Below are 27,310 nucleotides of genomic sequence, written 5' to 3'. Positions count from 1 at the left end.
AGGCTTGCTTGCAGCAATTAAGATCTGGCCATAGGTTCATTAACATCCTGGCCTTTTGATGCACCTGCCGCAAGCAAAACACAATCTCCCCAGGTGTGGCTTGGCATGATTGAGAGGTAGTCAGTGATAAGACTCCCTGGGCATGTCACCAACCTAAGACAGGGATCAAACCAATGCTGTTTGTCACCCAAGGACGGGTAAGGGGCATGGCTGCGGGGGGCTATCTACAGACATTCTCTCTGCCAGAAAAGAAAAAAGGGGGAGATGTTAGGAGCAGGTGTGGCGGCAGTCCTAAAGGCGCCAGAGACTGCAGCTAAGTCGTATGACTTGCACCTGACTTCCTCATATAAGACACAAACATCTTGAGTGCTGCGCAGGTGTACCAGGATACAGGTGAATCCAATTTGATGGAGATTTGCCCCTGCTGCCCTGATTAGCTGAAGCTGCATGCCTGGTGAGGTGGCGTGGCCTGCTGTGCGTGGATGGGAACTGAGAGTATAAAAGGAGTGAGAGGCCCAGGGTTCGGGGGAGATATAAAAACAAGGGAGATATAAAAACGAGGGCGATATATAAACAAGGGAGATATAAAAACAAGAGAGATATAAAAACAAGGGAGATATAAACAAGGGAGATATAAAAACAAGGGAGATATAAACGAGGGAGAGATACAAACAGGGGAGATATAAAAACAAGGGAGATATAAACAAGGGAGATATATGGAGAAAGAAGAAACAGGACTGAATAAATGTGTGCAGAAGGATCCTGTAGCAGCGTCGTTCTTCCTGGCCAGTTGAGCGCGCGCAAGATACCACAATGCTGAAGGTGGTTTTTAAAAGCTTTTTTCAACTTTAAAATTCAGTGGGGCACAGTGGTATGTGACTTTAATCCTAGCACTCAGAAGGCAGAAACAGACAGATTTCTGTGAGCTCAAACTAACCTTGTCTACATAGTAAGACTTTGTCTCAAAAACAAAACAACCAACAATAGTAGTAGTAGTAATATAAAATAAAATTCTATGATCAGTCTTTCCAGAGATTACCAAATTACACAAAAATTTCCATAGATTTTTCTTGAAAGGAGACAGAACAATATGTAGGGTACTCCTTACCTGTTGTCAGAACTTGGGCCTGGACATTTTCTTTATTTCTTTTATTCATTTTATGTATATGGGTGTTTTGTTTCTGCACTCCAGAAGAGGGCATCAGATCCCATAGTACTATAATTATAGATATTTGTGAGCTGCCATGTGGGTGTTGAGAATTGAACTCAGGACCTCTGGAAGAGCAGCCAGTGCTCTTAATGGTTGAACCATTAAGCCCCTGGTCTGGGAAATATTCAATATAAGAAGGAAATTGTTTCTGAAACCGGCAGTCACACCCTGATGATGACTGCTCTGGTTGCTGGCGTTCCCTCCCTGTTATTAGTCTATTCTGAGATTTGTATGAGAAGCGCCTCACCCTTGTAGGTATTGCTGGGACACGTCCCCACTGGCAAACTGTGTATAGACTTTGTTCCGGTGAGTACAGTTACGAACAAAACTAACAGGAAACCTCTTTTCATTTGCCAGTGATCTAAGAATCTGATCTGAGGGCCAGAAAAAAGAAATCCCAAGGCTATGTCTTCATTACTTTTTATTAATGAAAATCTTCCAAAATAAATAAAATAGATTATAAACAGGCAAACACATCAAAAGCGAAGCATCCATAGATGGTGAAGTCCGAGAATTCTGGTCCAAACTTCTAACACAGCATTTACTTTCCCAAAGAAAAGAAAAGGAAGGCAGAATGTTTGCAAGTTTCTCTTCTAGAGACAAAACGGTCTGGAGTAGAATCATGTCTGCAAGACTCAGCTGATTCTGACCAAGACAGTTCTGTCCGTGGCCCCTTGAAACCTGTTTGGTATAAACTGGTGACCTCACACAAACTGACTGTGATCCTGAGTCGGTGCAGAATCCAAGGTAGCTGAAACTCTGGTCTTGTCCTTTTATTCCTCTCTAAGCATGGTTAATTAAGAGGGTACTTTAGAGTGAGTTCCAGGACAGCCAGGGTGATACAGAGAAACCCTGTCTTGAGAAGAAAAAAAAAAAAGGGTACTCCCGACTCTACGGCAGGGAGAGGGGGATGGGCTCGAGAGAATACAGAAATGGAATCATCCTTACTTATCTGCTGTAGGTCAGGATGAGACCATGAAATTGGGAAGAAAAAATTATTTCTTGGCTTGCATTCACTGTACTCCAGGGATGCATCTAGAAACACACCTCCTAGACTAAATTAGACCCGATGAGTCCTAGGTGTCTTGGGAGGGACAGGAGTGATCTAAGAAGTCCAAGTTACAGGTTGTCCCCACTGGTCCACCCCTCTCGTTTCCCATTTCTGTGAACATTGGGACTGATGGCAGTAACCCAGACCTGACTTTAAGTCAGGCAACATGTATATATAGGGGTTTGTAAGAATAGATTTTTTTTTTTTAAATCAAAGAGAGACAACAGGTAAGGGAGATGCCCTCTACAATGAACTCCTGCGTGCTCACAAGCAGAAGCACATGTGTACACACATGTGGGGCAGTGGGCATGGGGAATAAAGGGGTCGGAGAGAACCCAGGTCCTGTCAGAGTCCCAGTGCTCCTTAACCATTGTTTTCCAAGGAGGTCATTTGGATATCCTGTTCCTCCTGCTGTGACATTGAGAAAAGCAAAGAAACACCTGTTAAAACAACAACAACAACAACAACCAACCAACCAACCAAACCACAAATAAACCAACACAAACAGTTCCCCCAATCACAAGGTAGAAATCGGGCATATCCAAGGCATAGGACTTTCTGTGAGATAAGGGACTAGACTCAAGAGCCAAGGACAAGGTGGGGGAGGCGGGAATTATTCCCAGAGAATCCTCATTGATGGTCTCAATAATTACGTCAAGGGGTTGAAACAAGGAAAAGGCTGAGAAACCATCCTAGCCTTGGGGAAACTGAGGAAACATGACTAGATACACTGTGGGATACTGGATTGGTAAGAGGACTTTAGTAGAAACACTGAAATCATAATTAAGTCTGCTGCCCATTTACTTGCACACCAGTAACACTTTTCTTCTCAGTTTATCATGGTTATGTAAGGCGTTAGCACCCGGGAGGACTGAGGGCTCTGAGGTTCAACTTTACAACATTTTTATAAATCTCAAGTTATTCATAGTGTAAAGTCTACAGACCTTGTTTAGAGCAGCACCGAGACACATTAGTAAAAACTCCGCATGAGACAGACTGCTTTGAGGATAAAGCCTTGCAGATTTTTTGGTGGGTGTGATAACCTTTACCCGTTGGAAATAAATACCAAATCGTGGCACTCCCATATGAAACTATGTTAGGAGGAAAGACTCCCACAAACCAAGAGGAGGCAGGAGACATACCAAGCACACCCTAAAGCTGCACACATCCGGGTAAGGGCTGCACACAGAGTTATGCAATGTTTTGTTTGCTTGTATCTGAAAATCTCCACAGGAAGCTGAAGAATAGAACAAAAGCAAAACTTGCACTCGCAGGCCAGGAAACAAGGCTTCCAACCGTGCAACGCAGGTACAGAAAATTCACCTAGAGGGTGTATAATCAATAAAACTGACAAAATTTACATTACTTCCCTTTGTCCTTATTACCTGTTATCCCTCGTAGAAACCAAGGGTAACTTAAAAGGGGTAATGAATCCCGTTAATTACATCTTAGTTCAAAGAAAAGTCCCTAACAGGAAGGATCTTATGGCTGACCCGGACCAGTAGTGATGCGAAGAGAAGGCGTATTGTCTGGCTAATTTGTGAAAATACGGTGGGCTGGGTACAGCTCCAGCGGCAGCTAATGCCCGTCTCACGAACTCCATGCGACCTCTACTGTTAGGACAGTGGAGCTTGTGCCTCGACGTCACGATGGCTTTCGGCCTTTCTGGAAAACAAACGAACCAAACTAAACCAAAAACCAAACAACAAACCGAACAAACAAAAAACCCGAACGCAGTACAGAGCGGTAAAGCAAAGTCCTATCTTCATCCCAATTTTCTGGACATAACTGAATGTTCAGGATTTGGGAGGAGTGTTTTATTATTGTTGTTGCGTTTTCCCTCGCGCATTAAAAAGATGCCACCATTTTAACACGTGAAAGAAAGGACAGAACCCTTAGCCTTGGTTTTCAGTGTGTCACTTTCACATTCCGATTCAGGGAAGCTGGGGGGCATTCGTTGTAAAGGTATTAGCCTAGCAGTGCACATTATAAAGTTCTTGGACTTTGAGAAACTCAGGATTTTCCAAATTTAGCTACAAAGGGCACGGGAAGCCAACGGAGGGCCGGGTGCATCACACTGTTCTAGGAATTAGCTTTTTACTCGCTTCGGTGTGTCACTTCGGCCACAGAGGGAGACAGACGATTACGGCCCACGGAAGGCCGCGTGAGTCTCGTGAAGCTGGAGATGCGCTGGGTCTACCTTTCGCCGTCCGCTCCGCCTTGGCAGAGGCGCCGACACGCACCGAAGGCAGAGAACCCATCTCGTATGGGACCGCACCGGACACGGGCGCCTGGGCCAGGAGCAGAGCCGGGCCGTAGAATAGACATGGCCGTCGGGGGCGGGGCTTCGGAAGGTTTAACCAATCCAAACTGTTGTATTTTGCATAGCCCCAAAGCATTTTGGTTAACAGTAAAAACATCCTAAATTTAAGTATTTTAATTTAAACTTAGAACGAAGCGAGTATAAAAAGGATTATTTAACCCTAAAACGGATTCAGGATTTGTTATAATATCAAGTACAGTCGGCTACATAAGGTCACCACATGTGTAAAGTTACAAAATTCTATGGCCTTATATACCTACCAAGAGCCTGCTTACTCTCGGATGTGAGGGCGATCTGGCTGCGACATCTGTCACCCCATTGATCGCCAGGGTTGATTCGGCTGATCTGGCTGGCTAGGCGGGTGTCCCCTTCCTCCCTCACCGCTCCATGTGCGTCCCTCCCGAAGCTGCGCGCTCGGTCGAAGAGGACGACCTTCCCCGAATAGAGGAGGACCGGTCTTCGGTCAAGGGTATACGAGTAGCTGCGCTCCCCTGCTAGAACCTCCAAACAAGCTCTCAAGGTCCATTGTAGGAGAACGTAGGGTAGTCAAGCTTCCAAGACTCCAGACACATCCAAATGAGGCGCTGCATGTGGCAGTCTGCCTTTCTTTTGTAGTTCCTGCAATTTAATTTTCGTTTAAAACTTTATTTTATTCTTTAACTTAAAAAAAATATATATTTTTATTTTTTTAATTGGGTATTTATTTCATTTACATTTCCAATGCTATCCTATCCCAAAAGTCCCCCACACGCTTTCCCACCCACTCCCACTTCTTGGCCCTGTCATTCCCCTGTACTGAGGCATATAAAGTTTGCACGACCAAAGGGCCTCTCTTTCCACTGATGGCCGACTATGCAGCTAGAGACAGGAAAAAAATTTTTTTTTAATTAAAAATTTTTTAAATCTTTAAAAATTCTGTTATGTTAATAGATGTAAATAGAGATGTAAATATGTTTAAAAGGTGTGTGTGTGAGAGAGAGAGAGAGAATATGAGTTCAGGTGAAGGTTCCAAGCAGTCGTAACAAAGATTCTGTCTGGGAACAGTTCTACCCCACCTCTCTCTTTCTTCCTTCCTTCCTTCCTTCCTTCCTTCCTTCCTTCCTTCCTTCTTCCTTCCTCTCTCTCTCTCTCTCTCTCTCTCTTGTTTTAAACATTTATTTAGTTACTTGTTTGTTTGTTTCAGGTTTCCTCTGTGTGGCCCTAGCTGTTCAGGGACTTTCTCTGTAGACCAGGGTAGCATTGAATTTAGAGATCTGCCTGCCTCCCAAACTCTGGAAATAAGAGCATGAGCCTATTTACCAGTCCCTGCTTAAATTTATTTATTTAAAAAAATGTTATTAGGACAAATGCTATTACACTCGAAAAGGCAAACACCCAGGACAGGTAGGCTGTAACTTTAAGCTGCTGAAGGAGGAAAATGGAGAAGGTAATGAGCAAAGTCATCCCATTTAGTCTAGCACGGATAAGTGGCTTCATGGTGGGAGAGGGAACTTTAGAGAAAGAGTAAGAAGACCCAAAATGCTGGGGAAGCCCAAGCATTATGGAAGCATGCTTAGATTAGAAAAGAGAGAAGAAATCACACTTTTCTGTATAATTTAGAAAAGCAGGCAGATTGGTGACCCTGTAGACTGACATTCTGAAAATGAAAAGACAATGTCTCATTGTAAGGCTAATTGTTCTGCCTCATTAGCATGAATTACAGTAAACTCCCTAGAGTGGTTCTTTCACTGAGTGATTGACTTGGCCCAACTAGCTCATCAGGTTCTATTCTCTTGACCAGAAGGAATTTTATCTTAATACACGTTTATTACTACACACTAATATCCATCCCCCTCAAAAGGTAACCCTAACTAAAAATCAGGGATTAGCACCCTCATTAACACTTCTGGCAAGGACAAGGCTGTCAAGAGGCCCCGATATCATTTTTAGTTTTTAGTTTTTATTGCATTTTAACATTTTTATTTATATATGCACCACATGTGTATCTGATGCCGGAGGAGCTGAGAAGAGTGTGTTGGATCTCCTGAAACTGGGAGTTCCTGATGGTTGTGAACCACCAAAGGGTTGCCAAGAACACAGAACTCTGGTCCTCTCTAAGTGTAACAAGTGCTCTAAACCACTCAGCTGTCTCCCCAGTCTTTCATTTCTGGCTCTTAGCCAAGAAAAAAAAATGGTTATTTTTCTTGGGGTCTTATTACCCTAAGCTGCCTAGTTAGTTTCTACCTCTTGTTCTTGTCAGGGGCGACCTTAAATGCCATCAGGAATTGGGGTGATGAGTGACCTTGTTTCTCCCAAGTGATTGGGAACACTGGGTGTGACAGTGGGGTACCCCTAAAGTACATCAGTGTTTTTTGCTTGTATAATTCTGAAGTATAGGGAAGAATGGGTGTCAGGAAAAAGACATGGGGGAGAAGTAAGTAAGAGTGTGTTGTCTGCATTATGAGTTCTAGAAAAGGCATCAGGAGAAGTCAGAACAGAGGATGTTTTTAAAATGTCCAAGTCAAAATCCACTGGAACTCAGGATGTTTTTTGGCCCTGGGTTGGCTCTTGGAATGACCAGAATCAAGGTGAGGTCCCTTCCAGATAGCTTCTGGGGAGGGAGAGAGGAGGGGAGGGAGGGAGGGAGAGAAGGAAGTTACCCATCACTTAATTTCTACGTTAAACAATCAATCTGTCTATCTCTTGGCTGCAGGTAGGGGCTGCAAGTAGTGAACTGAGCTCAAGTCATAACATCCATATCTGGGTAGCATTTTTTTTCTTAGCAAGAAAAACGTCCTTAGTGAGAAATAATTGTATAAATAACATCTCATATAGGCTTAAGCCTGAGGTCTGGGGAGTGCCATCCCTTGGACTATTAAAGAAACATTGTTTTAGTCTTTGCTTATACTTTTGTTGTGTAGTAATTTCCTCTGAGATAGAACCTTACATTTTCCATCTCCTTAAGACAGGATGTTAAAGGGAAAACATTCTATCCTATAAAGAAACCCATTAATTCAGGAAGTAAACAACTCAAAGGTTTTAGGAAGTCCCTGAAACCAACCAGATACACTAAGCCCCTCCCTCTCCAAACATATGAGCAGTAAAGCCTGTTGAGAGACATTCTCAGACAAGTTGAGCTGCCTAAAAGACAGTCTCTAACTTGTTGAGTTAATAGAACTTAAACTGGGAGATCCAATTCCTATAATATTTACTCAATGAGTTAGAGTACTCAGAACATGAATTTCCTGGAATATACTGCCAGTACTCTGTAAACTATGAGTTTCTTTAAAGACAATCTGTAGGTGAATGTGACTTGGAAAAAAAAGCGAATTAAGCACATTGAAAACAGGAACAATAAGTAGTTAAAATAGTTTAAAAGAAAGCTACTTAAAAAAATATATCTCTGGTCATGTATTTTGCTTAATTCTGGAAAAAAATAATTTACTTGTTATGTTGCCCTAAGCATATATTTCCAATTCTACTGTCATGAATGCAGACAAAATATGTCACTAAGGAGGCATTATAGTAACAAAGGAATTAATTCTTTTTTTTTTTTTCCTGAGACAGGGTTTCTCTGTGTAGCCCTGGAACTCATTCTGTAGACCAGGCTGGCCTTGAACTCAGAAATTCGCCTGCCTCTGCCTCCCAAGTGCTGGGATTAAAGGTGTGCGCCGCCACGCCCCGGCAACAAAGGAATTAATTAATAAAAGAAGACTAGCCAGAGAGTCACGGACAGTCGTCCTTACAGTAACAGCAGTTTCTTCTCAGTCCTAAAGGTACCATCTACTGAAACGGTACAAAAGACAAAAAATTCTAGTCAATGTTTCTTGAATTTAACTTTATTTGGAGCAGAAGTTTCCATCTATAGTATTAACATCCTCAAAGATCTCAGGATAAATCATTCAAAAAGTAACATTGTATTTCAGGAGGGTCCCTCTTTACCCCCTGTGCTTTGCCTTCTAATGGTGCGAAGGTTGCTTTGGAATCGAGTCAGTGGAACAGAACTGCATTCTGTACTGAGATGTGGGAGCTGGGAAGGCTTTGTCCAGCTGGTGTTCAAGTCACATATCAGTGTTTAAGGAAAAACCAACACCCCTTAGGATGATACGAGCCCCTGTTTTGTCTTGATAATTTACATGAGCAGACCATACAAATAAATTATACAAACATACAGTACATTAGTTTGGAAATTGTAAAGACAATTGTAAACAATACCTACCCAGTTTATTGAACAAACATCTGCTTAGAACAACATAAAGCAATAAGTATGTCAAATATTTCCTTAGAAACTTATCGCTTCTGGTCATACAGTGACCTGTGTCACCTGCCCCACCATTCCCACCCCCCAATGGCACAAGACAATGGCTTGATGTTATGGAAATGTGACTTCACAGGAAAAGATGGTGCCCATTAGCTCCAACGGTATTTATCCTTGGAACTGAAAGGGAAAGGAGCCTTCACTTGACACATTTTGCCTTCCTGTACTCAGGTCTTAAGAATTCAGGAACGTGGCAGTATGGCTGTTTTAGTTGTATGTTTTCCTTAGACAAGAACTGTGATACATTGTTTCGGGATCAGCTTTCTACACTCCTTAATTAACAGGACTTACCTTAAAGGAAACAATTCTAATAGCAGCAGCTTTTATGCAAACATAGTTTCCCTTGTCTCTGTGAGGCAAACTCTGGGCATCTCAGCATATCCATGCCAACAAACCAGGCCCAGAATGAGCCACTCTGACTTGCCAGAAAGCTGTTTTGATATTGCTTTTAATAATAAATCTCCTTTATTTTGATGCAATATAATTTAAACTTTCTCTCTATGGGTGTTTTGTCTGCATTCATATCTGTGCACTGTATGCCCTCAGAAGAGGGCAGAGTCCTTGGAACTGGAACTATAAATGGTTGTGAGCTGTCTCTTTGGTGCTGGGAATCGAACCTGGGCCTTCTGGAGGAGCAGCTGGTGCTCTTAACCTCTGGACCACTCTCTAGCCCTCCAAAGCTTTGCAATTGAAAATGAGGTACAGTCATGACTAGGTGCCATCTAACCCCTCACTCCTGTCAGCATTTTGCTTTTCACTTCATAATTCTATAGTAGGTAAAATATATGCGATAGGCAAATTCGACTATCTCTGTTTACAAAGGGCTATTTCTGTCTATAGCACATAGCTTGCATACAATTTCCCCTTTACCCATTTGGATGAGAGAAACGTACGTCTGCGGTTCTTGCTAGTTCTTTAGAATTTGGTTTTCCAGTAAGCTGGTTTGCTCAGCTGCACAGCTGCCGCTCTCATGTAAACTTTCATGGCTAACTTCAGAAGGGAAGCTGTTTGCTAGTCAAGGAAGGGAAGCCAAGTTAGGGTCCACAGAACATGAAGGAAAACAATTTCATGGCGTCAAACAACTGGGTAGCTGGGATCTTGTCAATTTTAAAAAAGAACATAATGACCTTAGTTAACACTGGCTAGATTACAGAGACTCCATGGGGGTTCGAGATTTATTTCTGTATCTTAATGGTATCTACAGCTTGCAGGCAGCTTGGCAGCTAGCCGAGCAGGATTTGAGATTTACTTTTTATACATAATACAGAAAAGAGAAAATAAATATTAACCTTACAGTAAAGGACTCATCTCCGGACGCACATTTTGTTGGTTTAGAATATAATACAGAAACGAACGCTTTCAAGTTGTGCTTGCATGTGCATTTCCTAAGGTTTTGCTGCTAGCTTGTTAACAGGGAAACATTCCCTCTCAAGCCCTTGCCCGTGATGTGCGTTCTGCACGCCCCTCAGCATCAAAAGGGCTCCATCGAGTGTACTTTGGATTCAGATTCTCCAAAGTATAAACTGCTTTCTGATTTGAGGGCAGACAGAGCCCTTTGGAAGTCGCTGTTAATACATCAAAGCAATCATTTACTAACGTATGAGGAATTCACTTCACCTTACCATTTTTATCTACAAAAAAGAACGTTTCATATGGTTTGCTTTGCCGCATTTGGAAACAGTAACAAAAACGTCCTTTGGGCCCTGGGAGCATGCGAGTGGCTCTGCCATCGGTTGAGGTTGGCTACTGGCCTCGTGACTCTTCCTTTTGCCTGTAAGGTAACCAGGAGAGGAGGTGGCTGCGTCACACAGAGATGGAAGCAAGTGGATCCTCTGTATGCTTCTGTCTCCAGACGAGCTTTGCTATTTGTAGAACTGCTGTAAACATTCCTCTCAATGGGACAGCCTCTGTCCAACAGAGGTCCCAACCTCAAGACACGCCACACAAGATGGGGGCTGAGCCGTGGCACAGTCTGAACATAACATCCTGGCGAGTGTGACGTCTTACAGTTTAGATCCCCTCCCCACCCCCCAAAGCTTCCCTACTCCTAAAATCGTCATGAGAAGTTGGCCTGCGGCGTTTATGAGCTGCTCCTAGTCAGGTGTGGAAAATGCAGCTGAATACAACCTTCACTCTCAGTTTAAAAAAAAAAAAGTCACTGGGTGTGGTGGCGTGCGTCTTTAGTCCCAGCCCTTGGTAGGCAGAGGCAGGCAGATCTCTAAGTTCGAGGTCAGTCTCGTCTACAGAGTGAGTTCCAGGACAGCCATGGCTACATAGAAAGATACTTGGCTTTTTTGGTCTTTCATCTTGGCAGGGATATAAGCTTAATTGATTGTATTACCATATGTTAAGAAAATTTTACATTAAAGCAATCAGAAATCCTAATAAAAATAATAAAAAAGGTACTTTTGACATAAGAAAGCTTCCCTTTTAAGGGATTTTTAACAATTAGATTTTTATAAAGATTTTACATGTATGTGTCCCTGTCAGTGGCAATTATATACACGAGTGCATGTGCCCACAGAAGCCAGAAGAGGGCGTCGGATCCCTTGGAACTGGAATGGCTGAGTCATCTCTCCAGCCTGGGTATTTTTAAAAATGGAAAAAAAGTATGGACCGCAGGGGTGGGAGGGAGCCTCCTCTCTGGCTAGAGGGGTGCAGGTGGAGACACCTTCGATGGGCTGCAAGCTCCCCACCCTGCCTCTGTGGCTCGGTGGGGCCTGAGGGAGGCTGGCTGGCAGTTCTGTGGGTAGGTAGGTCCTGGCTGGTAGGCCCCAGGGAACCAAAAAAAAAAAAGCTCACCAGAGCAACAGGTGACTACAACTCTGCCATCTCTCTGTCTGCCCATGGCTGTCCTACTCAGCCCCTTCATCCCCATCCCCACCCACAGGTGTGGGCTGGTGAAGGCAGAGGCCAGCAGAGATGTCAACCAATACAAAGCAACAAAGAAGTAGGACTGTGCTGTCTCGAATGATTATGCCTGGGTTTATCTGGATTTTTTGCAGCTGTGTTTGTGAGTGTAATAAAATTTCACCAACTAGTTATGAAAAGTTCTTTGTTTTGGGGGCAAAAATAAAGTAAAATGTCTAAAGAAAGCGATAGTTTAGGACAGAACCGTTGTATGAAAGACAATCGTATAAAAGATAGGATCAGGGCTGGGAGGCTTGTACAAAGCCCAGGGTAAAACCAAGCATGGCTTACACACCTGCGATCCCAGCACTCAGGCAGGTAGACACAGGAAGATCCCAAGTTCAAAGCTATCCTCAGCGACATAGTGAGTGGGAGGCCAGTCTGGGCTACATAGGACCCTGTCTCAAAACAACAAAACAACTTCCACCCCCAGAACAATCAATACAAGCTGTTCAGAAAAGCAGTGAGCAGACCACCTTCCGAAGACCAGTCTAAGAGAGCCTAGAGTACCGAATGGGCCACTCCATAAAATTCAAATATATCAAGTAAATTATCTTGTATCCCACTGTCTTAAACTGCACCCTGTCACAATACTGAATCAATATTATTACATATTTCAAAATCTGTATAAAATATTACATGGAACAATGAACAAAAAATCACTTAATCTTTAAAAAGTTCATTACAAAGTTGACTGTATAAAATGCTAAAACATAATCCATATATACAAAATGCTGTTGTTTAAGAAAATAATGAGACCCGGTTTTAGAATAAAATAATTTTATACAAAAAGAGGGTATTGCATTCAAATCAATGTTTTAAAAAAAATTTAAAAGAAATATTGAAATGTATTAGTTCAGAACAGCTGTAAGTGTGGGTTGTTTTACACCGCCTCGTGGTTGTGCGGGTACAATGGAGCCAGCTGAGGAGCACGGCCCGTGGCCGGGACAGTCACCGCCGGGATGGGTACTTGGAAGACCAGTCTATCCTGCCGTGCACAGGCTGAGCAGCTGGAGGTCGGGGGATCAAGCCGGGCGTGCTCCTGGGCTGGGTGTGAAAGAAAGGCCTCCCCGGGTGAGGTCTCACGGCCTTGAGGGAAGAGTAGCCTGCAATGGAAGAGAAATGCTGAGTGGGACCCAAGGCAGGTGCAGGAAGGCCAGAACGGGGACAAATGTCTGCAGCGGACACGGGGTGGGTGCATATGCACAACTGCCTCCTTCTCGTCTCCCCTCCTGCAGGCAGGGAGAAATCTGTGGGAAGACTCTATCATCTGGCACAACCCTCCTGTCTCTTTCTTGCCCCCCTGCACCCTGTATTTTGGCCTCTTCACTGCTCTCTGAATTTGCTAGGCCTGATCTGCTGCAGAGCCATTCCCAGTGCCCAGGGCTCGCCCACTAACTTCCGCCCCACAACTTCCGCCCCACTTCTACTAAGCGTCTTTTTGTAGCGAACTTTATTGACTCCGTGGGCTCCAGGCCCCAAGTCCACTTTTCGCCTGCTTTGGTTTTTTTTCTCCTTAGCATTTATGCACATCAGAATTTGTATATGTTGACACTCAATCCACTCGCATCCTCTACAGAGTGCTGCCTGACTCTGCAGACCCTGTCCCTGCCACAGAGCAGCAACTCAGGAACTACTGGACTAATTTACCGATGACAAGAATTGCGACTCACCGGGGGGAGGGGCTGCGAGGGGCGCCAGCTGAACCCTCTGCATGACAGAACCGATTTCCTTTTTCAGAAAGGAAGGAATGTAGCTTCCAGTCAGTCCACTAGAGCTCGCAGAGCCTGAGCCAACTGAGGGGTGAAAAGGAAAGCTCTTTAAACTACAGAGACACGCCTACCACACCAAGAGTTCAGGAAAGCACGTTGTTATCTCTGAGGGACAAAGGAGGAGACCGAGGAGAGCTCTGAGAAGCCATGTCACCATACCACAGTCAGAAAGGTCACGAAGGCAAAGGACATGCCTTCCCATAGGCAGGCAGCAACTAAGGGGGCCACTGTTAAACTAAGCAAGGGACATAGTTTTCCTACCAAGAATTGGTTTAGCCTGTTCTGAAACTTTTTTTCTTCTATTCCATCTAATGGAATATCCTTTCATGTCAGTGTATACAAATTCTGAAATGCAGTTGAATGTAATTCACTTAACATATTCTCTCATGCGAAGGGGTAATCCTATTTATTTACATGTTATAAATAGACACTAACTATCCTGCTGATAACTAGACTCACTGGCCCCAACAGAAATGTCCTAAAAGGTCACTCACTGTTTATGTCTTCCTGCCATCTTTCCTTTTCTCTACTCCCCACTTTCTTATTTTTTCCTAAGGCAGCGCTAGTCTCCTGAATGCTGGGATTATAGGTGTGTGCCACCAGGCAAAGCTTGTTTAAATCACTTACATTTGAAAGTGTGCTAAGGGAAGACTGTATACTGCCCTCTGCCTTTGTATTCTAGGAGGTTCATGGTATAACTTGCAGATAGCAGGTAAGCAGTTAACACAGACTCATGGATGAGTTAGTTCTGACCATTAAGGACAATGGGATGGTAGTACTGAGCGTGAGGAAGAGTTACTGTACAGCTGCATTGCCTTGACAACAAAAAGGCATCTGATAACTGCTTAGGGCAGAGTGGGGAAATGCCCTGGAACGCATGGAGTACTGGTAAGTAAGGAGACAGGAAGAAAAGTGAGAGGAGAACTTGAACCCCGCTCCCCCAAGGAGAAAAAAAAATCAATAAACACAAGGATAAACCTTAAGACATATAAGTTTAACATCAGTGAGAGTAGAGGCCCTTGGTCCAGTGACGGCTCCATGCCCCAGGGTAAGGGAAAGCCAGGACAGGGAAGCAGGAGTGGGTGGGTTAGTGAGTACGGGGAGGGGAAATGGGGTAGGGGGTTTTCGGAGAGGAAATGAGGAAAGAGGATAACATTTGAAATGTAAATAAAGAAAATATCTAATTAAAAAAAAAAGACATACAAGTTTAGACAGAGGCACTATATCCAGCTGGGAGCAATGTGATATCTATAAAGCCCAAGATGTGCACACCCTTTAACCTAAAGCTGATCCAGCAGAGGACCTGGTGCCTGTGTGCACACAAACAGAGATACAGTAGTGTCCGCCTTGTGTCCACCTTAGCCCCTTCCAACGAACAAGCTACAAACAGCCATTCACGTGGTCAGAAGGCAAAGAATGAATAGTGATCCAATATAGTAACGGATAATCCAGTGTAGTAACCAGTTATGGCACATACAGCCATATGCAGTATAGCTTACAATTCAGGATAGATACAACATACTTGCTACACACTTTATTTTTTAAAAGGAAGCATTCCTATAAACTTTAAACTATGCAAAGCTCACTGACTTTTATATATAACTTTTTAAATGCACAGGAAAAGTTGACATTCCATCAGGCCTGGTATGTAGGGTGGGCCACGGGGGCTTACATGTGTTCTTCGGTGGCATGACGGGTACCTGGGCACGGCATTCCTACATGAACCCTAATGTAAGAAGGTTCCGGGGAGCGGCGAGGGTTAGGTGTGCACTGGGTGCCGTGTAGAGCACTCGGCCAGGGAAACAGCACGGGGAAATTGTCTACCTGGCTAGCCATTTTGGAGGACTTTATTTTAAAAAACAGTCTGTCCACTTTCCAACCAGAAGGGACTCTGCTGCTCTGGGCAGGGCAGGTTCACAGTCAGGAAGTCCAGCAGAGAAGTCCAGACTAACACTGACTTTAGGAGCCAGGTGTCCAAAGCACAGCAGGGCATCCGAGGTTAGATTTGGTAAGTCTGTAAACTTGGTTTTTGGCTTCCTCCTGGGTCAGGGAGGACTGCTCCACTCCCAACCTCCCCTGAGGACAGAACCTTTGGGGAGCTGGCTGAACCCCTAGGGCTGCTACAAAAGGGAGAGCAGGGCAGGGAAACTGAAGAGATGCCTGCGTCTCAGACAGAAGGGCCCCATGCCATAGTTCTCTAGGAGACTTCCTCCAGCCCCACAACATCAGGAGAATTGGCCTCTGGTCACTCAGGAGTTAATAACTGTTACTTGCCTGAAGTTATTTTGCTCACTACTGATACTGTTCCTGAAGATTTTCCAGACAAGCCGGAACTGGACCATGAATTTGATGGAAGAAAGTCCTTGCCTGGATTTGGGAGCACGCCATTTCTTATATTTATTCCTAGAGGAGAAGAAATGAGCTTTCAATGCAAAATAAACCAGACAGATAGAAACAATGGTACATCTACACGAAGGATATTAATCAGTCATAAGGAGACCAGGAGCTCGCCATTTGTCTGATACGGACTTTAGACAAGGGAAACGCACTAACACACAAAGACAAGGGAAACTAACACACACAAAAAAAGATTACATGACTTCACTAATATGTGGAGTCTGTCTGTGGTTATGAGACTAGCCTTTAATGACTGAGCCATCTCTCCAACCCTATACATGGGACCTAAAAAAAAAATTCAAATATACATAGATTATAAAATAAATACAGAGAGAAAATTCAAAACAAAACAAAACAAAACAACAAAGCCCAAAAAACTCAAGCCAACAAGTTACCAGGTGTCTAGGGACAAAATGGAGACGACGTGAGGGCAGGTCAGAGAAGAGGGTGCAATCTGTGAGTCTTTTTTTTTCTTTTTCGAGACAGGGTTTCTCTGTGTAGCCCTGCCTGTCCTGGAACTCACTCTGTAGACCAGGCTGGCCCCAAACTCAGAAATCCACCTGCCTCTGCCTCCCAAGTGCTGTGATTAAAGGTGTGCAGCACCTCTGCCCGGCACAATCTGTAAGTCTGATCACCTAAGAACCACAGGCAACACAACTGTACTACGTATGACATCTTTTCTAAATTAGTAGGTGTTTGCTGTTCTTGCCATAATAACAACTAATATAGCCGGGCGTGGTGGCGCACGCCTTTAATCCCAGCACTCGGGAGGTAGAGGCAGGCGGATTTCTGAGTTCGAGGCTAGCCTGGTCTACAGAGTGAGTTCCAGGACAGCCAAGGCTACACAGAGAAACCCTGTCTCGAAAAACAAAAAACAAAAAACAAACAAATAACAACTAATATTAACTCCACGAGACCGTGGACACTGTTAGGGCCAAAGCACCCCACCCCTCCCCCACCCTAGCGGCAGTGCCACTGCCAAGGTTGTAAATGATGCTCTGGTCTCATCGCAGGCTGCACTCTGACAGGGTAAACAGAAGGCTTGCCAGTGGATAAACAAAAGCCCCAAACCAGCATGCCTGAGGAACTTGTGATGTGGGCTAGGAAGAGCCACAACCTCCCTTAGCTCCACTGCAGCAGCAGACAGCCTTCTGCAATGCTGCATCTATTAACACACGCTTACGAGACCGACTAACGTCCCCAGACTGGCTCCCAGGTGGCCAGGCTCGCACACCTCCCTAACCTTCCTCCTTTAAAGCTGGTAGCTTTTACACCTTTTGTTATTCTCTCTGACCTCCGAGAGATAGCCAGGTCAATTCTGAATTTCCCCAAATAAACCATTCCTTTCACCAGTGGTCCAGTCTGGTGGTTTCATTGCACCCTTGCTGAGCTGGTTTGGATGGCAGTGGCCCCCACAGGCTCATGTATCTGAGGCTTGGTCAGTAGGGAGTGGGGCTACCTGAGAGGGATTAGGAGGCGTGGCCTTGGGGGAGTGGGCTTCCAGGTATCTCTTCATAACAACAGAACAGTGACAAAGCACATGCTTACAGTCACTCTAGTACATTTCTTACAATTTATGTATTGCCTGTGACATTGCTAGATACCTTAATCAGACATGGCAAAGTTTATTTGAAACATAAAATAAATCTATACCAAATTTCAAAAATGAAAGTAACACAGAACATAAAAAATTTCTGTGGTTAAAAAAAACAAAAAACAAACAAACAAAAAAAAAAAACACTCCAGCAAAACCCAAAAATATAGAAACTGGTGACATCACGTGACAGACACAAAGGGAAGAGGCCATCTTGGAGTGGAAAACATTGTCTCATTTGCAGCCAGTCTGTGGGGTTTTCTTATGCTTCAGCTAACAGATCTGTCCCTGCTTACCTTTCTGGTCCCCTCCCTCCCTCAGGAGGACTCCTTCAAGGACTCCTAAACATTTGAATCTTCCCTCTTCCCAGTGACTTCTAGGTTCTCTCCATTCCTCACTGATACCCCATGCCACAGCTCTGCAGCCCCTGGCTTCTTTTTGTGTCTGTTATCTGAGGTTCCACTTTCCCCCACGGCCTGGATCACCTCACCATTAGCGGCTGATGACATCGCTGTGCGTGCGGACATGCCTCATTAATGCTGCTCCTTCAGATGCGAGGCCACCCAGGACAGAACATAGAAGCTGTGAGGCCATCAAGACAAACGTTTACCATGCTCCATGCTCCTGCCAAAGCCAGCCTCCACAGCCGTTCTATAGAACTGAAGCTTACAGTCTACTCATCCATTTCCTCAGACCTGGGTCCCTCCACATTTGTCACCACGAGAACCATCACTGCAGACTTCTAGGATGATGTCAAAACCCTGATAGCCTGCCTGGACCCATCATACCCCCAACCTCAAGTGAAGCATTTACTGCATCTGGAGGCTTTACTTCGGAACTGCAGTACTTCCAGACTGGCTTCCCCTTCTCTTACCCAGATGACAGTCATAGCTTGCTGGGCCCTAACTGTAGACTCATATCCTCCAATTAAGCTTGCTGGGCCCTGACTGTAGACTCTTATCAGGATTTTCCCTATTTAAAAAAAAAAAATGAAACTCAGCATAGTGAAGTGATACACAGCTTTAATCTCAATACTCAGGAAGCTCTCTGTAAGGATCTCTGTAAGTTCAAGGCCAGCCTGGTCAATATGGTGAGTTCTAGTACAGCTAAGGCTACATGGTAAGGTTCAGTAAAACAACAACAACAACAACAACACCCATGCCAAAACACAAACCACCAACAACAACATGGGATCCAGATATTTGACCAGGTCTCCACAGAGAGCTCGTGCCACACCCCCATGCCTTCCTCCCCTGCTCTGCACACACTGCCATGGTACAGTTTCTCTCACGGCTAAACCTTTCCTGCCTCTAGGCCCTGGTGCTTGCTTTCCCTGTGGCCTGGTGTGCTCTTCTCTTGGTTTCTGCATTTGGTTCTTCCTCGATTTTTGGTGCCCAGCCAGTTGCTCAGAGGAATCTTTCCTGGCCAGGGTGTCACCATCTGTGATGACGACTGTGTGTCGGAGTCTCACCGTGAGTCTGTGAACTCCACTCACCTTCATCTGCAGGGTAGTGAACATGATGCCACTGTGCGGCTGTGAACGTGAAGAAGCTACCTGGAGCTGTGCAATTCTGGAAGGCAGGGTGGGTGTGCATGTGCGAGGGGCGTGTGTGTGTGTGTGTGTGTTCTGTCATGACGTTCTCAGTGCTTAGCATACAGTGGCCGCTTGATACATAGACTGTTGAGTTAATCTGTGAGTGGATGATCGGATAATGGTTGGAATCTAAAGTCTGGAGAGAGGCTTGGGCACTTACCAAAATACAAAGTTTAATGTCTATGGTACTTACAAAATACAAAACTTAGTATCTATAGTACTGCCCAGGATGTGCAACTAAACTCCTCCCTGGTTTCCTGAGTAGCAGAGACAAAGATGCTTCAGACATGCTCTCCAGTTCCTGCCAAGCCTTCCATCCTCAGAGATTCAGCTCATGTGTCCTACACTAAGTCTCTCATCTCAGGACGCCTATGTAAAACAAAACGGTGTGGTCTATACTGTGGGCTAAGGAGGACACAGAGCCAACATGAAAGCACTCATCCTCCAGAACAGAACATATTTACGGATCATGTGCAACATGATCCCAGAGACAAGACAGGTTATTGGTCATTGAGGGCAGCGTGCCCTTTCTGTTACCAGGCAAGTAGCGAGAGTGCTTCAAGTAGTGCTGCTTTGCTGAGGACTGCAGGGTCGGCGTGTCTCTCCTCTGCGAGGAAGCCTGCGTGGAGACAGTGGTTCCTGTACCCACTGACTCAGATGGCTTCAGGTCCAGAACACTTTCAAACCTGCATCAAGAGAATGTGGTTTAAGTCAGGAGGGAGAGGGGATACTGGTGACCTGTAGATCCAAGTCAGCCTGCTCATGGGGACAGACAGACGGCACACTTGCCTGCAGAGGGTGTCATCACTCTGTCTCTTCTTGTTTTTTACATCTATCCTGGTGAGAGAGGGACTGAAGTCTAAGTCATCCAAGTCGGCCCAGTCGTCAGAACCCTTTGTCGACCTGGAGATGAGACCCCATCTTCTCCTGCTCTTTGGCTTGATTTCACCATTTTTCTGTTCCAGGCTGGCTAGGATTTTCTGTGAATACAAACAGAGAAGAAGGAAAAGAAAAAGCAACATTAACAGGGTTTATATATCAATAATCTGTGTGTGTGTGTCTGTGTGTATGTAGGTGTGAGTGTGTGTGTGTGTGTGTGTGTGTGTGTGTGTGTGTGTGTATGTGCACACATGCTAGGGAATGAATCCACAGCCTTGTACATCCATCAATAAATAGTTTCTATCCTGAATTTCCATTGTTAGAGTAAGAAGGATTGAAGTATGGTACTATCCCACAGGCTCCATCTGCTTGAAAATGCAAGCCCATACCCTCTGTCTTTAACTCACCCTGCACCAACTATAATTTTTTGTAAACAGAACTTCCCAAAGTTACATGCAACAAGAATGTAAGAAAGGAAGACCCAAGAAAGTATTCCAATGTATTCTCTTGCTACTGCGATAGAACACCCTTACACAGGGGCCTTCGAAGGCCGGGCAGTGGTAGCACACACCTTTAATCCCAGCATCTGGGTGACAGAGGAAGTAGATCTCTGAGTTCAAGACCAGCTTGGTCTATAAAGCAAGTTCCAGGACAGCCAGAGCTACAAATAGGAAACTTGTCTGGGGTGGGGTGGGGGTGGGGAACAAACCAAACAGACCAAACCAGACCAAACCAAACAAAAAGTGCCTTAGCAGAGAAAGCGTTGCTTTGCCCTGAAATTCCAGGTTTGAGTCCATCCTGGTGGGGACCTGAGGCGCCAGTCACGGCACCCACGGCCAGGAGCAGATAGCGATGACTTTGTATGTGCAGGCTGCTCCTTGGTTTGCTCTCTCCACTCCTGAAGTCCGGTGGGCAGCCCAGGAAATGCTGCACATACTGGGGTGGGGACTCTCCCCACTTCAATCAACCCAAGTAAGAAAACCCTGGGGCTGGCGAGAAGCTGCGTGGTTCTAAGCTCACACTGATCTCACAGAGGACCAGAGTTCAGTCTCCAGCACTACGTCAGGCAGCTCACTGTCTGTAACTCTCCAGAGAACTGAACACTTCTGGCATTGTATACTGTCCACTTAAAAACTAGCTGAAAAAAAGAATTGCACTCAGTTAGCAGCCCAGCACTGACATCAACTCATCATCGTCATATGAGTAACGGTCTGCACACGGAAGAATGGATTTCTGCTCCTTAGGATTTTTAAAACACTATTCTAGGCATTAGGATCTCCCATGACCAAGAACAAACTGGTGAGAGCGGGGAGGAGAGATAAATTAAGATCTCCATCCATGTATGAAGAAACTGACTCTGTAGGGATGAACAATAATAATTCCTAGCAATTCCTGAGTTTTAGGAAGTATTAGTCAGGGTTTCTATTGCTGTGAGAAAACATTATGACCAAAGCAAATACAGAGGAAGGAGCTCATTTCATCTCACTCTTCCAGTCCATCTCTGAGGGACGTCAGGGCAGGGACCTGGAGGCAGAAACTGAAGCAGAAGCCATGGCTACTGTCTTGCTCTCCAAGTCTTGTTCAGCTTGTTTTCTTACACACCCCAGGATCACCTGCCCAGGGGTTGTACCACCTACAGTAAGCTGGACACTCCCACATCAACCACTAACTAAGAAAATACACTACAGGCTTGCCACGGGCCAATCCAATGGGACTGCTTTCTGCCTTCTCAAACAACTCTAGCTTGTGTCAAGTTGACATAAACATGCTAGCACTATGTATGTTTTGATAATATGATATACTAGTCACTATTCTTCTTTCAAGTATTAACTAGGTCAGTCCTCAAAACAATTGTACATTATAATTGTTTCTATTTAATAGGTGAGTAATATGGAATGGAGAAGCCAGATAACTTGCTTTTGGTTAGCAGGCTGCTGAAGAGCAGAACTCTGGCTATAGAGTCCACTTGCCGACACTCCTCCACTCGCTAGCAGGAGACTGTGGTGGTTTGAATGGGAATGTCTACCATAGGGATGTTTCAGTACTTGCTCTCCAGATGGTAGCACTGTTTGGATAGAGTTGGAGGTGTGGCCTGGCTGGAGGGAGTATGTCTCTGGGGTTGGACTCTGCCAAACCCAGGCCCTATTTCCCTGTGCTCTCTCTGCTCGGTTGTCTGCAGTCAAGGTATGAGCCCTTAGCCTCCTGCTCCTGCTGCCATGCCTTTGCAGGCTCTAACCCATTGGAACCATAAGCCCAAATAAACTCCTTCTTCTCTAAGTTGCCTTTGTCACACCATTTTATCAGAGCGACAGCGGAGGGCTAATACTGATATGGAAAAGGTGGAAACTGAAGTCAGACTTCAGATCTCGAGCCTTCTCACAACACCATGGTACTGTGAAGATAAATGTATATGACCTTATGCACTGAAAAGGAAAATATTTCACACATACTCTCTCTAGCCAGAAGAAAATAACTGAGACGAAGAAACAAGTGTCCGTGTAGACACTCGACACTTACTGGCTGAAGATTCTTATTGTGGAGGGATGGGAAGAATGGAGGGCTTGGCTTGCCCTCCTGAACATGGCTCAGCTGCTCAGTCCTAGAGACATCGCCTTTGTAGGGGTGCACAGAATGCTGAGGGGGCTGACTGGCTTGGCTTGGTCGTGAAGAAATCAGCGTATATGCCTTGGCCGGGGCCTGGGCAGGAGGGGCTGGCTTGATGTAAGGAGGAGGGCCTGTCTTGTCCTGGACCTCTCTCTGTGGTTTTCCTGAGTCCTTGCTGATGATGCCCAGTGGGTGTCCGATCTGGAAGTAAGGATATCGAAGAGCCTAGAATGACAAATGAGGCATTAGGGGAAAGGCAAAGAAGGGACAGAGAGCACTGTTATGATCAATGGACGACAGCTCATGTGAACACTACAGGCTCTTAGCCAAACCTGCTGAATAAATCAATAGCCTGCATTGGCAATCCCTTCTGTTTTTCCATATCTGAGCTAAAATAACATTTACATATTAGTTGCAAGACTTAAAATTATTTGGATAAGGCAAATGGTATGAATCTGGGAATGGTGGGACAGACATGTCTCTAATCCTTGCACTCAGGAGTTTGGAGGGAGGAGGACCACAAGTCAAAGGCCAGACTTGGTTAAACTTGTTCAGGTGAGGCCAGCTATAAAAGATCTGGTCTCAAAATCAGCTGACTAACCAAACAGCAATAGCAAAGCAGGCAGTGGGAATCTCTGCCAATACTCAGGCAAAATCGAGAATACAGTACACAGTCACTCAAGCGTCCCCACTAAGACAAGCCTTAGAAGCAAGTTGCTATGAATAACTGAGTTTCTGGATAACCAAGGAGGAAGCTTGAACGTGTAGAAGCTTACAATTGTATGAAATTCTCTAGGTATTCCCTGGAAATTGTTAATGGATCTCACTGAAAGTAGCAGCATTTTCTTAATGAGTCTGGAACATAAGTTACAGACATCTACAACTATTATATGTAAGCACAGAGCCAAACCATGTGGGCACCCTGTCAGAGTCCTGGACTCTGGTGTGTAACCTGAAGAATTCTTTGTAACCCTAAGCATTTTCGAGTCTGATTTGATTTGGGGGCATTTTTAGCTTTTCTGATACTAGTCCTCCTTGGTTCTTGGTTCTATAAAAGCAAGAATAAAAGAACTTAGTTTAATATTTTAGGGGCATCCTATAAAAAATGAAGTGCTTCATGAGAAATTTTCCTTTCTGCCCTTAAGCCATTTGTGAGTTTCACCATCTAAAGTGCATACACTTTGTAACTCTTTAGGGTTCTGAGGAAGAACTTTTCTGTCCCCTTAACCTTCCCCCAACTGTCATCTCTCCAGCTACCACGAATTCTAACATTAAGCTGGCGCTTTTGTGAGAAATATCACAGATCTCCTCTCTGGCTAGAACTGGTCATTATTTGATGCTCCGAGCAGTGTAATGAATTGTTCATGAACCAAGCTGACAAAGGTGACACAACCAATGCAAAACCAGGCTTGCAGGGGGCAGGTGAGTGACGAGAGCCACCTCAGCTCTTTTGGGTACATTTCATAATTTATCAGTGTAGCCCAGGAAAGGCAGGCGGGCAGACAGGAGGAGAGCCCATTCAGAAGCCTGCCGCTTGGATTATAGGCACCTGCACTCTGCACCAACACTGAAGAAGTGACGAGGGGAAACCACTCAAACTATCTAAGACGTGGTTTTCTTACCTATAGAAGTGAAAACAAAAACATTTACTGTGTGGGGTTCTCATTAGGTTGAAATCACATAAAACAAACCATGACACGTGCAAAGTTATGAAAATGCAGGCTGCAGTTACCTGTCTGGCTCTATCCCTCTGCCGTTCTAGCTATCTGTACAGGAGGGAGCTGGGCTTGTAAGCTATGGTTACTTTTCAGCAATCCGTGCAGGCGTATCTCTCAACCACGGAATGATCCTAACTCCTACAGAACACATTTAAACACTTCTAAGGCTGACAGGTACACGGGTCTTTTCTGAACTGCCCTTTTCTTTTCTTTTCTTTTCTTTTCTTTTCTTTTCTTTTCTTTTTTTCCATTGGATATTTTCTTTATTTACATTTCAAATGTTATCCCGTCCCGGTCCCCCCCCCCCCCGAAACCCCTGAACCACTCTTTCTTTCTTGACAATTTTATGTTCATTTTCATTGCCGATCACATATGTATCACGTATTGTGACATATATGCTAATGTTCGAATCAAACACAGTTTAATCTGAACTATTTTAATTGTGTACAAGGTTCAGATTACCTTAAATTCCTCCAGTTCAGAGCAGTCAATACTATTTTTCAACCATGTTATCAGATGATAAACTTATAATTTATAGGAATATTCAGGGTTAGGTATAGATCTCCTAAGAAATGCTTTGAACAGAAAAACAACAAAACAAACAATCAATCAAACAAACAAATAGGCAAACCTGACTAGCGGTTGGTCGTTTCTTGGGATCCCACTGAAGCAAGTCTCTCAGGAGCTGAATGGCTTCGCTGCTAGCATTTGGGATTAGAGTCTTTAAGTTATTGGGTATGCACTGGGGCCAGAGGAAATTCATAGCACTTGACAGCTGGTAGCCTTCAGGCCAGTCAGTCTGCAGGAAAAGACAGGAAATGGCGCTCAGACTATTCGCTGTGACTTCTGTCAGGGGTCTTCTGTGTGCCCGTCACAGAAAGGCAACTGTGTCGTGCCTCCTGTGGCTTCACTAGAGATGCATATGATGAGGCCCGGGGCTACCCTAACACAGACTACCTCTCATGCCAACTGAGAAACACTAGAAAAGGTGGTGATTATCCGCCAGCTTAGTTTGTTTTGTAACCTTTATTGAAGCCTGTCCATCTCCGGAGGGCTGAGGATCGAAGTCCATGGCATTCTCTCTCCTGTGCTCCCTGACATATGGGTTTTAGAATCTGTTAGTATATTTTTAAGGGGAAAACAAAATAAAACGAGATAAAGCAAAAGACGGAGTCCTAACCCAGTAAGTTTGTGAAACGCCACGTGTCATCTATCACCAGCCTGACGTTGCTCACTTTCACACTGAGAAGACAGAGACACTGCTTGCTGTCTGCTCCACTCTCCACGTTTCACACACCCCATGTCCGGGGCACTGAAGGCTGGAGAGAACCATGGGAAATCTGAGCAGCTAGGCGTGAGCCTCTCCAGCTTCAACACTACTGTTTTGTGAGGCACCCTGCAATAGAATTTTGACCTCTTCCTGGAGCTAACAGTTACTATGAATACTATCCAATCAGATAGTTCCCGAGAGAATGCTTAGTGTTTGTTGAGTATCCAAAAATAATTCAATATAAATCCTTCCCTTAAAAATATCGCCGTCTTTAAAAGACAAAATATGGCATTTCTTTTAAAATATAATAATTAAAAATGTCAAAAGCCACCAGAGGGATAGATCAAAGAGGGAGAAGGTCAGAGGAAGGAGGCCAGCCAGCAGAGGATGTGGACAACGTTATCATTCAAACAACTAAAAAATAAAAAACAAAAAAGAAGGGCTGGAGAGATGGCTTAGAGGTTAAGAGTACTAAGTGCTGTTCTAGAGGTCCTGTGTTCAATTCTCAGCAACCACATGGTGGCTCACTACTATCTGTAATGAGACCAGATGTCTTCTTCTGGTATGTTTGAAGACAGTTACAGTGTACTCCTATACATAAAATAAATAATTCTTTAAAACAAAAAACGAAAGAAACTTTGTCTACTATGTATAAGGCCCTAGGTTTGAGTCATAAGCCACTCAGCCTCAAGACTGGTCCTTCAGGGACTATGATGAGACCACAGACAGAAATAGGAGCCGGAGAAAGGAAGTGTGTTTAAAGGTAAGCTCTGTGCTTCAGGTGAATTGGGCCAGAGGTGACTGAGAGAGGAGGGAAGGCACCAAATAGCTGGAACAGTTACAAAGGTGGAGTGTGTGTGTGTGGGGGGGGATAGAGAGCACCTTTGGAAGGCTCAGAACACATATGCATATGAATGGAGGTCTGTATAGGGTTAGCCAGTATAGAGAGAAAACAGAGAAGGACAAACATCATAGTTGTAAGCATAAGGAAGGGGAGAAGAGGCCTTGCTAGAGAACCTGAGCAGAGAAGAATGGTCAAGGCCTAGGACAATCTCAAGTGTGCCAGAGCTGTACAGTACTGGGGAGGGGCAGAGCAGGAAGCTGCTGGCTTTGGCCCACGAGCCTTTGTTCTGTTCATTACCTTCTTTGGTGTTCCCAACACTTGGCAAATTTTGAAAATTGTGTCAATTTCACTGGCCCCAGGGAAAAGGGGCCGGAGCGTGTACACCTCCGCCATGATGCAGCCTACCGCCCAGATGTCAATGGGGGAGCTGTAGTTGGTGGATCTCAGCAGTACCTCTGGAGCCCTGTACCTGGAAAGACAAAGTTAACAGCTAGCTATTGCTTCTACTGGTCAGAAAATAAATTCAGTAACTCTCAGTAAAAGTATGTCGTTTCCCTAAATGCAATGTGGTATGGGGGCTTATGAGGACTCGGTAGCTGTCATGGCCAATAATAAAAACTATTAGTCTTAGGGTTGCAGAGGTAGCTCACTGGGTAAGGGCGACTGCTGTTGCTGTGCAAGCAGGAGAAACCGAGTTCAAATCCCAGCACCCGAGTAAAAAGCCAGGCACAGCTTCTAGTGCCTGCAACTCCAGTACAGCGGAGCAGAGACAGGTGGGTTTCATGAGCTTGTTGGCTACCCGGCTCAGCCAAAAAGGTGAGCTGACAGTGACAGAGGAGGACACCTC

The 27,310-nt window shown here is 44.7% G+C and overlaps 1 protein-coding gene, 1 long non-coding RNA gene and 1 other non-coding gene across 7 annotated transcripts in view; 1 reads left to right on the top strand and 2 right to left on the bottom strand.

Moving 5' to 3' along the window:
• Positions 1–1,614: 1,614 nt before the first annotated feature.
• On the bottom strand, positions 1,615–4,583 carry C920006O11Rik (RIKEN cDNA C920006O11 gene). Its single transcript, NR_040401.1, has 4 exons — positions 4,462–4,583; positions 3,755–3,926; positions 3,404–3,498; positions 1,615–2,672 (listed from the first exon to the last, which is right to left on the bottom strand). It is a non-coding gene; the product is annotated as an RIKEN cDNA C920006O11 gene (long non-coding RNA).
• A 280-nt stretch (positions 4,584–4,863) lies between these two features.
• Rn7sk (RNA, 7SK, nuclear) lies at positions 4,864–5,195 on the top strand. The gene has a single exon (NR_030687.1). It is a non-coding gene; the product is annotated as an RNA, 7SK, nuclear (small nuclear RNA).
• A 3,187-nt stretch (positions 5,196–8,382) lies between these two features.
• Cilk1 (ciliogenesis associated kinase 1) overlaps positions 8,383–27,310 on the bottom strand; it is a 63,035-nt gene continuing 44,107 nt past the window's right edge. For 2 of the 5 annotated variants that reach the window (XM_030244465.1, XM_006511304.2), the window contains 8 exons: positions 26,761–26,932; positions 24,981–25,148; positions 22,545–22,856; positions 19,938–20,128; positions 19,686–19,834; positions 15,838–15,966; positions 13,465–13,587; positions 8,383–12,897 (listed from right to left, as the gene is read on the bottom strand). In XM_030244465.1, the coding sequence (XP_030100325.1) occupies positions 12,743–12,897; positions 13,465–13,587; positions 15,838–15,966; positions 19,686–19,834; positions 19,938–20,128; positions 22,545–22,856; positions 24,981–25,148; positions 26,761–26,932 (1,399 nt within the window). In that variant the 3' untranslated portion in view covers positions 8,383–12,742. The remainder of the gene's footprint in view (positions 12,898–13,464; positions 13,588–15,837; positions 15,967–19,685; positions 19,835–19,937; positions 20,129–22,544; positions 22,857–24,980; positions 25,149–26,760; positions 26,933–27,310) is intronic. The other 3 variants (NM_001163780.1, NM_019987.2, XM_030244466.1) reach the window with 2 other exon arrangements.

Source organism: Mus musculus, chromosome 9 (assembly GCF_000001635.26).
Source record: "Mus musculus strain C57BL/6J chromosome 9, GRCm38.p6 C57BL/6J".
Lineage (NCBI taxonomy): Eukaryota > Metazoa > Chordata > Mammalia > Rodentia > Muridae > Mus > Mus musculus.
The sequence above is the reverse complement of the archived record's forward strand: the minus strand, read 5'-3'. Positions and strand labels throughout refer to the sequence as shown.